The 12,805-nt window shown below is 34.8% G+C and overlaps 2 protein-coding genes across 8 annotated transcripts in view; both read left to right on the top strand.

Annotated features, from left to right (window-relative positions):
• Positions 1 to 6,130, top strand: part of Tbccd1 (TBCC domain containing 1) — a 29,239-nt gene extending 23,109 nt beyond the window's left edge. For 4 of the 7 annotated variants that reach the window (XM_047563452.1, XM_047563456.1, XM_047563455.1 and 1 more), the window contains exons 7-8: positions 22 to 172; positions 4,178 to 6,127. In XM_047563452.1, the coding sequence (XP_047419408.1) occupies positions 22 to 151 (130 nt within the window). In that variant the 3' untranslated portion in view covers positions 152 to 172; positions 4,178 to 6,127. Of the gene's footprint in view, positions 1 to 21; positions 173 to 4,177 lie in introns of all 7 variants that reach the window. The other 3 variants (XM_047563451.1, XM_047563457.1, XM_047563454.1) reach the window with 2 other exon arrangements.
• Positions 6,131 to 7,542: 1,412 nt separating this feature from the next.
• Positions 7,543 to 12,085, top strand: Crygs (crystallin gamma S). The gene is made up of 2 exons (XM_047563460.1): positions 7,543 to 11,221; positions 11,600 to 12,085. Exons 1-2 carry the CDS (start codon positions 11,132 to 11,134, stop codon positions 11,870 to 11,872), a joined length of 363 nt encoding a protein of 120 aa, XP_047419416.1. The 5' UTR covers positions 7,543 to 11,131; the 3' UTR covers positions 11,873 to 12,085.
• Positions 12,086 to 12,805: the final 720 nt, after the last annotated feature.

Genomic DNA, 12,805 nt, shown 5'->3' with positions numbered 1-12,805 from the left:
TACTGTCAATTACAATTTTAGGGATCAAAGGAAGCAGTTCCAGGTACTTGTGGAGAACAAGTTTTATGAGTGGTTGATTAATACAGGACATCGCCAACAGCTGGACAGCCTTGTACCCCCTGCAGCAGGCTCCAAACAAGCAGCAGGATAGAGTTCCTATATCTAATCACTGGTAGGCATTTATAATGCAGGCTGCTTAAAACAAATTCATATGGAGAAATCTTGCAAGTGTATAAAAAATGCACAGAATATTATGTTACTAACCCTTGCCAATTTTTCCCCACCACTCCCAACAGCATACATAGACCTTTACATATTTATGATATTTTATAGTGAGAAAACCAGAATATTAAAGTGGAACCCATAGAATTTTAGCAGATATAATAACCAAATTTTGTCTTTTTTGCCATATGCTTGACATAATTTGCACTATCCAAAGATTCTATTTTCCTTCATACATAGTTTTAAGTTTGATTTCCTCCTTTCTTCTTTATCTCTGCTTTCCCACCTCTCCTCCACGAATCAATTAATAAATTAGTCAGTCTTTATTAATGGCACATGAGAGGTAATAATCGATATGAATGTTTGATTACTGAACACTAGATGAGTATAGGTGAAACAGAAAAGAACATGGTTACAGACAAATTTGCTGGAAGTTATTTAATCCAAATATATGATGTTTTTAGATAGAAATTAGTTTACTTTGTTACTTTAAAGTGTTTTTAAAGGCTGACAACAGGAAAACAAAGGAACAGGCAGCTCATAGAAAAATAGAGAGACAAAGATACTCATTTAAAAATAAATATGGCATATAGGTTAAATATCCTTTATTCTGAAATGTTTAGGATTAGAAGTATTTCAGATTTTAGGTTTTGGAATATTTGCATAGACTTTACTATTTGTGTTTACTAATCGTGAAAATCGGAAACTCAATGCCAAAGTTTGAAACTTTTTGAGTCTTGGCACTTTGCTTGGCAGTTCAACAAAATCAAAATTAAAAATTACAAATATTCTTCGATTTAGTGATTTCACTTCTTGGAATTTAGCTTGTAGATATATTTAATTTTTTTATTTTATGTACTTTTTTAAATTGACAAGATTGTATTTATTATGTACACATGTTTTGAAATATATACATATTGGAATTGCTAAATAAATCTGATTAACATACATATTACCTCACATAAGTTGTTATATTTGTAGTGAGAACACTTAAAACCTACCCTTTTTGCATTCTCAAGAATACAATATATCGCCATGCGATTCCAGTGGCTCTGAAGGCTAAGACAGGAGGATCAGGAGTTCAAAGCCACCTCAGCAAAAGTGAAGCACTAAGCAACTCAGTGAGACCCTGTCTCTAAAATACAAAAATATAGGACTGGGGATGTGGCTTAGTGGTAAAGTGCCCCTGAGTTCAATCCCTGGTACAAAAAAAAAAAACAATACAATATATTGCTATTAACAACTTATAGTGTTGTACAGTAGATCTCTTGAATTTACTCTTTCCTGTAATGAATTTTGTTATCCTGTAAAGGTCTTTTTAAAAAAATATGTTCATTGCAGCATTGTTTGAAATAGCTGTAACATGGAAATAGCCCCAATGTTTCTCAGAAGAGAGCTGATGCCTATTGAACTGATTCATCCGTAGTATGGAATGCATCTTTAAAAAGAATGAAAAGAATGAAATATATTTGTGTGGATACTGAATGATCTCTAAACTCAGGTGGAAAATTAAATTATTACCTCCTGTGTTTGAAAATAGAGTGGGATTATCATACATACGTTCATTATGTGCCTAAAATTTTTCTGAAAGGATATAAAGACATTATAAACAGTGTTTTGTTTTTGAGGAATAAGACTGGGTGTATAAGAGAGGAAAAACTTCTTTTATTGAGATGTAATTCACTTAACAAAAATTCCACATTTTAAAATAAAGAATTCAGTGGCTTTTGATATATTCACAATTTTGTGCAGCTTTAATCATTTAGAAATTCAAAATATTTTCATAACCTCTGAAATAAATCCGTACACATTGGCAGTCACTCCCCATTCCTCCAACCCTTTATATCTACTCTTATATCCAGTCCCTGGCAACTAGTCATCTACTTGGTCTATTCTGAACATTTCATAAAAGTAGAATCATAATAATATGTCTGACTGCTTTCATTTACCATAATGTTTTCAAGGTCCATCCATGTTATAGCATTTTTAATACTTTGTTCCTTTTTATAGCTGGATATTATTTCATTGTGTGAATATACCATTCTTTATCCATTCATCAGTTGATGAACATTTGGGTTGTTTGTATTTTTTGGCTGTTGTGAATAATGCTGTTATGTACATTAGCATACAAGTGTTTGTAGAGACATTTTTTCCATATATTTTTATTGGTGCATTATAATTGTACATAATGGAGGGATTTGTTGTTACATATTCATACATGGACACAATATAACAATATAATTTCATAGTATCATTCTCCAGTGTTTCTCCTTTTCCTCCCCACCACTCATCCCTTGGTCCTTCACTGATCTCCCTTTGATTTTCATGATATCCTACCCTCAACTATCTTTTCTTTTTTCCTTTTTAGCTTCCACATGAGATAAAACATGGGACCTTCTGAGTTTGACATGATCTCATTTTTTATAGCTGAATAGAACTCCATTGTGTATATATTTTTTTATCCATCCATTGATGGACACCAGGTTTCATAGTTATGCTGTTGTGAATTGTACTGCTATAAACATTGGTATGCATGTATCACTAGAGTATGATGACTTTAATTCTTTAGGATGAGTACCAAGGAGTGGTTAAGCTGGGTCATACGGTGGTTCTATTCCTAGTTGTCATCTTTTTTTTCTTTTTTCTTTTTTCTTTTTTATTGGTACTAGGTTTAGAACCCAGGGGTGCTTAACCACTGAGCCACATCCCCACCATTTTTTTGTTTGTTTGTTTTTGAGAGGGGATCTTGCTAAGTTTCCTAGGGCCTTGTTAAATTGCTGAGGCTGACTTTGAACTTGGAATCCTCCTGCCTTGGCCTCCTGAGCTGCTGGGATTATAGGTGCTGCGACACTGTTTCTGGCCCATTCCTAGTCTTTTGAGGAAGGAACTTCCATACTGATACCCATAGAGGTTATACTAATTTACAGCCCACCATCAGTGTTCAGTGTTCCTTTTTCTCCATATCCTCTTCTCCATTTACTGTTGTCTGTATTCTTGATGACTGCCATTCTGACTAGAGTGAAATGAAATCTCAGGGTAGTGTTGATATGCATTTCCTAATTGCTTATGATATTGAACATTTTTTCATGTATTCATTGGCAATTTGTGTTTTTTCTTTTGAGAAGTGTCTGTTCAGCTGTGTAGTTCATTTGCCTATTTATTAATTGGGTTATTGATTTTTAGTTTTTCTTTTTGGTATTAAATTTGATTTTTTTAATATATTCTCATATTAATCCTCTTACTAGAAGAGGAGCTAGCAAAGATTTTCTTCCATTCTATAAGTTTTTTACATTCTTAATTATTTCCTTGCTGTTTGAGGCCATCCCATTTATCAACTCTTGGCATTATTTCCTGACATTTAGGGATCCTATCGAGAAAGTTGATGCCTGTGCCTGTATGTTGGAGTGTTGACCTTACGTTTCTATGAGTTACCTAGTTTCTGGTCTAATTCCTGGGGTAGACGTATGTTTTCGTTTCACATGGGCATATACCTAGGAGTGGATTGCAAGGACATATACTTAACTTTTTTAAGGAACTATAATTTTTCAAAGCTATGAAAGATATACTTTGCTATTTACTCTATATAGTGTTTACATTTTTAAGGTGTATTACATTTTTAAAGAAAGAGTTAATATTTTTAGTTAATAAATGCTGAGATTAAGAATTAGAAATCTGATGGAGAGTATGTAAAAGAAATGGAAACCATAACAGGGTAAAAGTTTTAGTTTAAACCTATCTCACAGTCTGCCACTTTTTGTGGAGTTACATATAGAAGATATTATGAAGTAATGTGACACAAAAAAGGAATATGGCTAACTTTATAAACTTTTTATCACTCTAAATTATCATCTGATCATTATAGCTTATGTGATTTTGTAAATAAGGGTTTTCTTATTTGCATGAAGGCAATAGAAAATTAAATAATTAATATGAATTTTTATTTTGTTATCTTCAGGGCCCTGGAAATGTAAGGATGAATGGAGGATGGTTCCCATCTTAAAACAAAATTGGGACAACACTGTTGCTGCTGAAGAGACTTTGAGGATTTTTTTTTCCCCTTTTTAAGACTTTTCCTTGATTTCCATTCATACTTAATTATTACTGTTTAGGTTGAATCTTAGCTAAATTTCTGAACTTTCATGCTAAATTTCTGAACTTTCATGTAAACATATGGTTTATAGAACATCAGAAGACTCATGTTTGTGATGGCAACGTGTTGATGAAGGCAGTCTCCTTTTGTGTGTGTGTGTGTGTGTGTGTGTGTTAATATTTAAGTGGTCATAGATTTGCAAGTGATTTCATATTTTAATTTGTATGATGAAAGGGTTCGATCCTTTCTAAAGTTAAAAGATTTTTTTTAATAGTTCTTTATAACTAAAATGTGATTACTATTCTTTTAAAAAATAATTGGAAATAAAGTATGATTGTTGTATAAATAAAACATAGTTTTATACAAATATATTTTAGTCCTTAAAGTATGAAACTTAATGAACTTGTGTACAAATCTTTATTTTTCATTTTCTGCTTCAAATTTTCAATAAACAAGCTAAAAAGTAATTTTATCCTTTTGTTAAAAAGATAAAGCTTTACTTTTGATTTTACAAAAAGTTTTCATTGTCATTCTGTGATCTGTGGACGTACAATTCACATTTGATTGGGAAAACAATTTCCAATTGATGAAATGAATCTGATTATTGATAAACATTATTTTATATGCTCACTGACCCTTTAATTAGTAATTGCATCAAAAAATGGCTGCTTATATTTGTGAAGTGAAAACTAACCTTCACAATGTTGTTAATTCTAATTGAAGTTTTGAGAGTTTTTATTTTAAGATGAAATTCAAGCAAGCAGAGCATTACCAAATAAAGAAATACTGGAGTAATAAAGGGTGTTGGCAAATTGTTTGTTAATAACATTAATAATATCAATCATATATTTCCTTCTATTTTATAAAATTCGGGAAACTAAGCATATAACTTAATTTTGTTTCTCAGTAGGTTTCACATAAGCACTTTTGTTATTTTCTGAATTGATCGTAATATATCTTATGGGTATGCCATTTACAAAGTCATTTGTTGGAGAAAGATGGGAAATTTGAACTTTTAAGAAGAATATAGTAGTACAGAAAAATTAAAATGGAGAAAGGATGATCTGTTATTTCTTTTGAGTTTATATAAGATGTAATCTCGTGCCTAAAGTCAGAGATGTGTTGAGGGCCAAAAAAAATGTTCTCTGAACAGGTTCAAAGATAATCTTGTGGGCAAAGAAAGACTAACTAGCAGGTGGCAAGTTCCAGAATTCCATAGTAGTTTTCTGTCTTTCTGTATAGTGTGTCATGCTTCTTATGAATTAGAACTCTTTGTAATTTGTGATTTTAAAAAAATTTTCAAAATTAAAGAACAGTTGCAAGAATAGGTCCATGAACTCTGATATACCCTGTGTAGGTTCACAAATTGTTAACATTTTGCCACATTCACTTTACCACCCTCTATACAGTATTGTTTTCTTGGCTTAATTTGTGTATAGGTTCTGGACATATTAAACCTTTACTCCTAAATACATAAGCATGAATTTCTTACTTAGTCATACCACCAACTTAAAAAGTTAAACATTGGTACAGCAGAATATCTAATATGCAGTCCATATTAAAATTTTTTATAAATGTCCCAAAAATGTTCTTTGTGATGATTGTTTTCCAAACACAAAGCCATGCACTGCCTTTAGTTGTCATGTAAGTGTTATTACCTTCAGAATGTGTCATTTTTGTCCAGAAATAGAGTGATGTTTTGACTCAAGTCTTCCACAAGCTTTGTTGAGGAAAAAAGAAAGGAATTTCAAAGAGGTTGCTTGCTGAAAAAAGCAAATTGTCCAGGGAAGAGAGACGTTTTGTTTTTAATATTTAAAACTTTGGCTGGGTTTTGGTGTCTTGACTCAGCAAAGTCTATAATGCAGCAGGGCTTGGTAAGCATTAAAGGGGGTACTGAAGCTTTCCTTTATTTCATAATCCCAGTTGTTTTTCTAGAAACCATCAATAGACTCTAAATGACTGACTCAATTTTTGGATCCTATTCTCATGACTAAGCAAATGTTTGATTTGAAACCAGCCCAGTATAAATGTCTCTGTGCTTCTAACTCTCTGTAGCTTTCCTGGGTTTCTTTCAGCACTGGGGAAATCAACCTATGCACTAAAAATGTCTAAAACCGGAACCAAGGTAAGTAAAAAAAGTCATACTGATTTTTAGCCTACCCACTGTGCACCTAATGATACATTGAAAAAGAACATGGAGAAGAACTTTTGCGTTTTTGTCTAGAGGTGAGTATAAGAGTGGTTAAAGGACTAGACTGGGAGAGAAGATTAAGAAACGCTTATTTTATTTTTCTATTCTAACAATTACCAAACACTTTATTAAGGGTTTCTCTTTATATATAGTTCTGTGTTGAATACTGTACAGGTAATAACAAGTAAATATCATGATTTCTGCCTTCCAGCAATTAAATTTTGTGAAGCCACAGGAACAGAACATGCTGATGAGAATTATGTGGAGTAGAAAACTTTTAGTCAATTAAAATTTTGTTTTATAAAATTTAGCCTCAACTGTTAATGTTCCAAAAGCCCAAGGTGGATTGGCCAGTCAGGTGAAATAAATCCTAGGTATTTCCTTCATTCAAGCAGTTATTCTCACCCTTTCACCAAATAAAGGGTTCGCTTACATTAGGAAAACTGCCTTTAACATATTTGATTCACATTTGCTGGACTGGGAAGTGATCTCTTAGGCAACACTTTGGGAATAACATTCTCTTTAGTTCTTCCACTCACTGAGTCTTAAGGCAAAGCCATTGTCTGGTACCTGATTTTTTTCCTCCAACTTTTTGCTTGGAAAATTTTCAAATGTATTGACTCTTGAAAGAATGAGAAATGTTCATTGAATACTTGTATGTCCTTTCCTTGTAGTCTCCAATTAACATTTTATCATATTTTATTGATCTTTTTTTATTAAACCATTTGAAAATAAGTAGCAAACTTCTTTATACTTTTGCCTTAAGTATTTAGGCATGTATCTCCTAAAACCAAAGGCAGTCTCCTGTGTAAACATCATATCATGTTCCCAAGATTCATCTTTAAAATACCTTGTATTATATTTATACATATATTTCTGCATATAAATATATAATATTTATATATATACTATTCAAACTTTGTTCAGATTTCTCCCAATTGCACCCACAAATGTGTGACATTGGATATAAAGGTCATATATTGCATTTGTTTTTTTTTTTCTTTAACCTATTTAATCTTGTACAATCCCTCTACTTTTTTTGTTGTTGTTTTTTGACATTAACATTTTTCAATGTCTAAGCAAGACATTATAGAAAAAGGCTTGCATCTAGATGTGTCTGATTATTTCCTCATGTTTGGATTCAGACAACATATTTGGCAAGAAAACTACAGAGGCAATATTATACTTCCCAGTATATCATCAGAAAGTACTTGATCCATAATTGGTTAGTGGCTAATCTTTTTTTTTTTTTTCCTGCCACTTGGCAAATAGAAAAATCATGCTTATCATCCAGAAGGTTTGGGGAAAAACAGAAGATTGTCTTTAGTGCTCTTAGGTTCTTGAAAATGTGCCATGCACATCCTACTAACAAAGAATTTGAAGTCCTTAGATTTCCATGGACCATGGATGTTACATAACCATCTTACAAAGATGAAAACATCCCTCACTTTCTGGAATGTCAAAGGTTTCCAGAATGGTAATAATATGAACTCCTATTTCTCAAAGCTGGGTTGTTCATTTATTTAAGTAACTTTTGCTTGCTAGTCCAAGGGAGATAGTAAATTATTTCTTACTGTTTCTCATAGCTTCTCCCTTTCCCACTCTTGCTAGCAATTTAATCAAGGAATTATGGCTTTGGCAAAAGAATAGATTTTATTAAGCATGTTTTCTTTCTCAGATGCTAAAGATGTATTTCCTTCTTTGTTGGATTGGTAAGCTGTTTTCAAAAGAATTTTGAAAATGATAGAAACCTTGTAGTAAATTTTAGGAAAATGTTCTGCACATTTCTTAGTTTTCTATAAAACAATTTGCTTAAGGGTCACAACCTCTCAGCTAACAATAAAACGAGTAAATTTCATGTTTCTTTTACAAATAGAAATTGAATATACCCAGTATTAACATTCTCTGACTCTGAAGAGCTTGGTCTTGGAGCTCAGTAATGATTCCATGACAATATGAGTACTTTGGGCCTTTGGTCAGTTGACTGGTCAGCTGGGATGAAGAACAGCCTGGTGACCTTATAGAACACCATGTATATTTCTACTTCTCAGATATTGGTGTCAGTCAGACAAATGTGCATAGGGCAGTAAGTATGAGAAAAAAGTAACATGATAATTTCATTTCCCATTAGCATGTTCCTTACAAAGCTGCTGTTTTGGTGAATAGTTGGTCAGAAACAAGGTGAATTGAGTTTATGAATTAGGGAGTTTAGAACCTATCCATTCTTATAGAAGTTATCTGATTTTCTAAAGATCTCTCCACAGGTTGTAGGAAAAACCTCGCAGGCTCAGGATCAGTCCTGTTCAGCATCAAAGAGTAATGCTACCATGTTGAACAGAGCTACCTGTGCATGTGGGAAGACAGTAGAGGAAAATAAAATGAACCATGGATTACTGAACTTGATGCAGCTATCTTGTAACTAGCTAGTGACCTCAGGCAAGTTACTTCTTTGTACCACTGTAGAAAAGCTTATTGGCAATTAGGAATCAAGCAGTAAACCAAATGCTTTGTAGACTGCTTTTGAACCCTGAGAACACCCCTCTGCAGTAGAAATTGTTACCTTGTTTTTCAAATGAAGATCTTTATGAAAAGGTTCAATGCCCTGTCCCAGGCCCCAGAGCTAGTAAGTAGTGATGCCAGCATTTTTTTCTTTTCATCTATGAACTGAGGTACCATCGATCTCTTAAGTTTGCTGTGCTAAGATGAAGAAGGGAGCAGAAAAACAAAAATTGGGTGAGAAGAGATGATTCTTCTAGTAGATGAGAAGGGGGAAATGGAATTTTTTAGGGAACAGGAAGTACAAAGAGTGAAAGAAATGGGAAAGGAAGGGAAAGACTAAGGTAGAAGGAAATAATTGTTGGTATATGTTTCTATCTAGAAAGAAACACCCCAGGTGGAAGAGGATATTTTATGCCCTTTGCGATTCATTTTTTTCCTGTCCTTCATTCTCTCTGTCTAATTACTCACCAAATCTTAAGTTTCTTTTGATAGCTTCCCATTGCAGTTGCATTTCACTTGGTCTTCATCATCTCCCCCTGGGCTCCTAGCAACCATCTATTTTCAGGCACAAACCACTAATGTTCGGCTTCCTCATGAGTTTCGAGGAGATTGAGTCTAGCATGGCTCTTGTGTCATTTTTTTCTGACATTTTCCCCTAATATTTAACCACATATTCAATATGTGCTAGAGTTAACTGAACTACTCATTGTCCCTATAATAAGCCACATTATCCCACTCCTTTATTCTTTTTAACAGGTTTGTCTCTCTTTGCTTCTGGAAAACATCTACTTTCAATCCTCTGTTAATGACTCAAAACTACCTGGCTCTATCTATCTGAAATTACTCGTTTGGGTTCATTAAAGCAAATTAGCCACAAGGTGGCGGCACAATTCCAGGAAATTAGCCACTCATAAGTGACACATGCATTCAATTCAAATTCTAACTTAGCATTGATCTTAGATTTGGAATTATTGAGCAAGAAGGAAAAAACTCCAGTCCATTTGTGGTTTTTATAGGATTTTTCAGAAATTGCTTTATAAATCCCTAAGTGTTCTTGGGAGTTCTCTTTTTCTCTTTTATTTCAGCCAGAATTACACTGAGTTGTTTTATAGCCAGGGCTTCCAGTCTCTCTAGTCATGTTATTTGACAAATGGAAAACTGAAGCCCAGAGAGATGATTGGACTAAGGTATGTTGGTGGTGGAGAAGCTGCCCTAGAGCTGAGTTGCCTTATTTCTGGTTTCCGAGGGCTGCATGTTTCTCTTTGCTGTGAGAGGCTTACCCCAGTCACTGTGGAAGAGATTTGGTAAGAATTTGAAGCAAAGAGTGCTCTTGTCATCTTGTTACTTTACAGCTACCCCATTAGCAAGAAACTAATGTACAACATAGCGTAGTGTATTTTAATGTGTGTTTGCTCTATAGTCTTCTAAAATAAACTCTCGAAAGTTAATCTGTGTTTTCATTAAGTTTCTGTGTACATCTTCCATATTACTTAGCATGAATCTCTGTGTGTGGAACTTAGAGGCAAGGAGAAAAAGGCTTGTCAGTCAAGTACTGGGCACAGGGAGCTCAAAGTTAAGTAAGCCTTGGTTCTTTCCCTTGGACGAAGTCTGGTAGGAGTCTGGTGGGAGGATGAAGATATAAGTGGATAGTCTACAATACAATGTGATAAGTACAGAGAGCTATGGGAACATGAAGAAGCCATGAACTTGAGTCAGAAACTGCTGGTTTAAGTTAGAGCCGTTTTGTCTTTTGCTTCATTTTAAGTCTTCCAAAAGTACACATTCCTATTGTTGACAGCTAAAGTTGTCTGCCAGAAACCAAATGTCGTGAGGTAAGTTAGAACTATATATACTATCTCCTCTGAATTGAGGAGAAAGGAATTTTTAAAGTGGGTAAGATATTTTAATTTTCATTTTATCTGTGAATAAAGCCACCCAGCTCCTCAGTTCTTCTATTTATTTGTCCTATACTTCAGATTACTTTTTATGAAGACAAAAATTTTCAAGGCCGTCGCTATGACTGTGATTGCGACTGTGCAGATTTCCACTCATACCTAAGTCGCTGCAACTCAATCAGAGTGGAAGGAGGCACCTGGGCTGTGTACGAAAGGCCCAACTTTGCTGGGCACATGTACATCTTACCTCAGGGTGAGTACCCTGAATACCAGCGTTGGATGGGCCTCAATGACCGCCTGAGCTCCTGCAGGGCTGTTCATCTGGTGAGTCTGGGGATCTGGATCACTTTCTCCCTCTCCTCCCTGTTTTTGTTTGTTTGTTTGTTTTTTGTTTTTTGGGTTTTTTTTTCCCTTGAGGTCTTCCTACCTTTCCACAGGCAACTGACTTCTCTTGGCTGCTAATTTTAAATAAAACCTTGGGACAATTCATCATAAAACTGAATTATACTTATTATTTCCATTACTTACTACCTCTTAAGTGTTTAGAGAAATGTTTTCTTATTGAAAGTCAACTATTTCGGTCATTTCTTCAGGGAGGGTGGGAGTTCTGACTATCTAGGTGCTGAACCAGGCTGTTCTCTGAGTTCCTGATCTGCTGATGATTTCCATAACTGGCTGTTGATTTCTTTTTGTTTTTTTCAGTCTAGCGGAGGCCAGTATAAGATTCAGATCTTTGAGAAAGGGGATTTTAATGGTCAGATGTATGAAACCACTGAAGACTGCCCTTCCATCATGGAGCAGTTCCACATGCGAGAGATCCACTCCTGTAAGGTGCTGGAAGGTGTCTGGGTTTTCTATGAGCTACCCAACTACCGTGGCAGACAGTACCTCCTGGACAAGAAGGAGTACCGGAAGCCCATTGACTGGGGTGCAGCTTCTCCAGCTGTCCAGTCATTCCGCCGCATTATGGAGTAATGACATGGATGGGGCCATAGGTTTCTTCCTGAGGGCCAAATACTGGCTGGCCTCATGGTCCTAATAGGCATCATAAATAAAAGCAATTGGCATGCATCCCACTGCTGACTATAATGCCTCTTAAATGCTTTTAGGGACTAGCATGGTAGTGCCCACCACAGTGGTCAGTTAACCAAAGCAACTCATCCATCAGATCACCAATCTAGATCTTCATGTCAGACAAAAGGAGATTGCATTAAAAGTTAGAAAATCCTACTGTTATGTAGTGGTTCTTTTTGCTTGTGTTTTGCACTAACTCAACAAGCTCAGTAATTATAGATGTGATTATTATCCCATTCCTCACAACCCACCCAGTAAAAGAAGCGGTTTATCTGCATTTTATTAATAAAGAAACTGAGTCTTGAGGAAATTAAAAAGCATAGAAAAAACTTGTCCAAGTTCACCAACTGGTAAATACAAAAGCTAAGATTTTGTCCACGATATTTCTGCTTCCAATGCCATTTTTTGTTTGTTTTCTCCCTCTGTGTTTCCTATTCATTCATTGTGCACTTAATGGCTGAATTTCAGTGCGTAGAGTAAGTATGAGGCCCTGAAAAATTTTAAGTGAAAAGAACTGAGTCCCCGTGAAGGTCCAATTGAAAAGACAGGATATCTATTAGAGCAATTGGTAAAAGTGAGTGATTACTAGAAAATGATGGAGCCATAAATCACCTGAAGCCCCTTGTTTGTAAGATTCAGAGACTCTCACATCAATTACTTCTCAACCCTAAGTTTGGGTTTTCTATGAGAAGAAAGAACATGTTGAGCAATTTGTTCCTCTTCTACAATACTTGAAATGGAGTTTTGCTTACTTTGAGTAACCCCTGAGGTTCTACCTTTGTAATCTTGATGAAGAGGAGAATGATGAAGGAAACAGGATCGCTAGGAGTATTC

Source organism: Sciurus carolinensis, chromosome 9, assembly GCF_902686445.1.
Source record: "Sciurus carolinensis chromosome 9, mSciCar1.2, whole genome shotgun sequence".
Taxonomy (NCBI): domain Eukaryota; kingdom Metazoa; phylum Chordata; class Mammalia; order Rodentia; family Sciuridae; genus Sciurus; species Sciurus carolinensis.
Note: the sequence above shows the minus strand (reverse complement) of the source record. Positions and strands in the feature narration are given on the sequence as shown.

What these genes read in the sequence shown, in the direction of transcription:
- Crygs (XM_047563460.1), top strand. Translation starts at nt 11,132, where the DNA reads ATGTACATCTTACCTCAGGGTGAGTACCCTGAATACCAGCGTTGGATG. An exon ending in CCTGCAGGGCTGTTCATCTG is followed by an intron (nt 11,222 to 11,599) that starts GTGAGTCTGGGG and finishes TGTTTTTTTCAG; the next exon opens with TCTAGCGGAGGCCAGTATAA.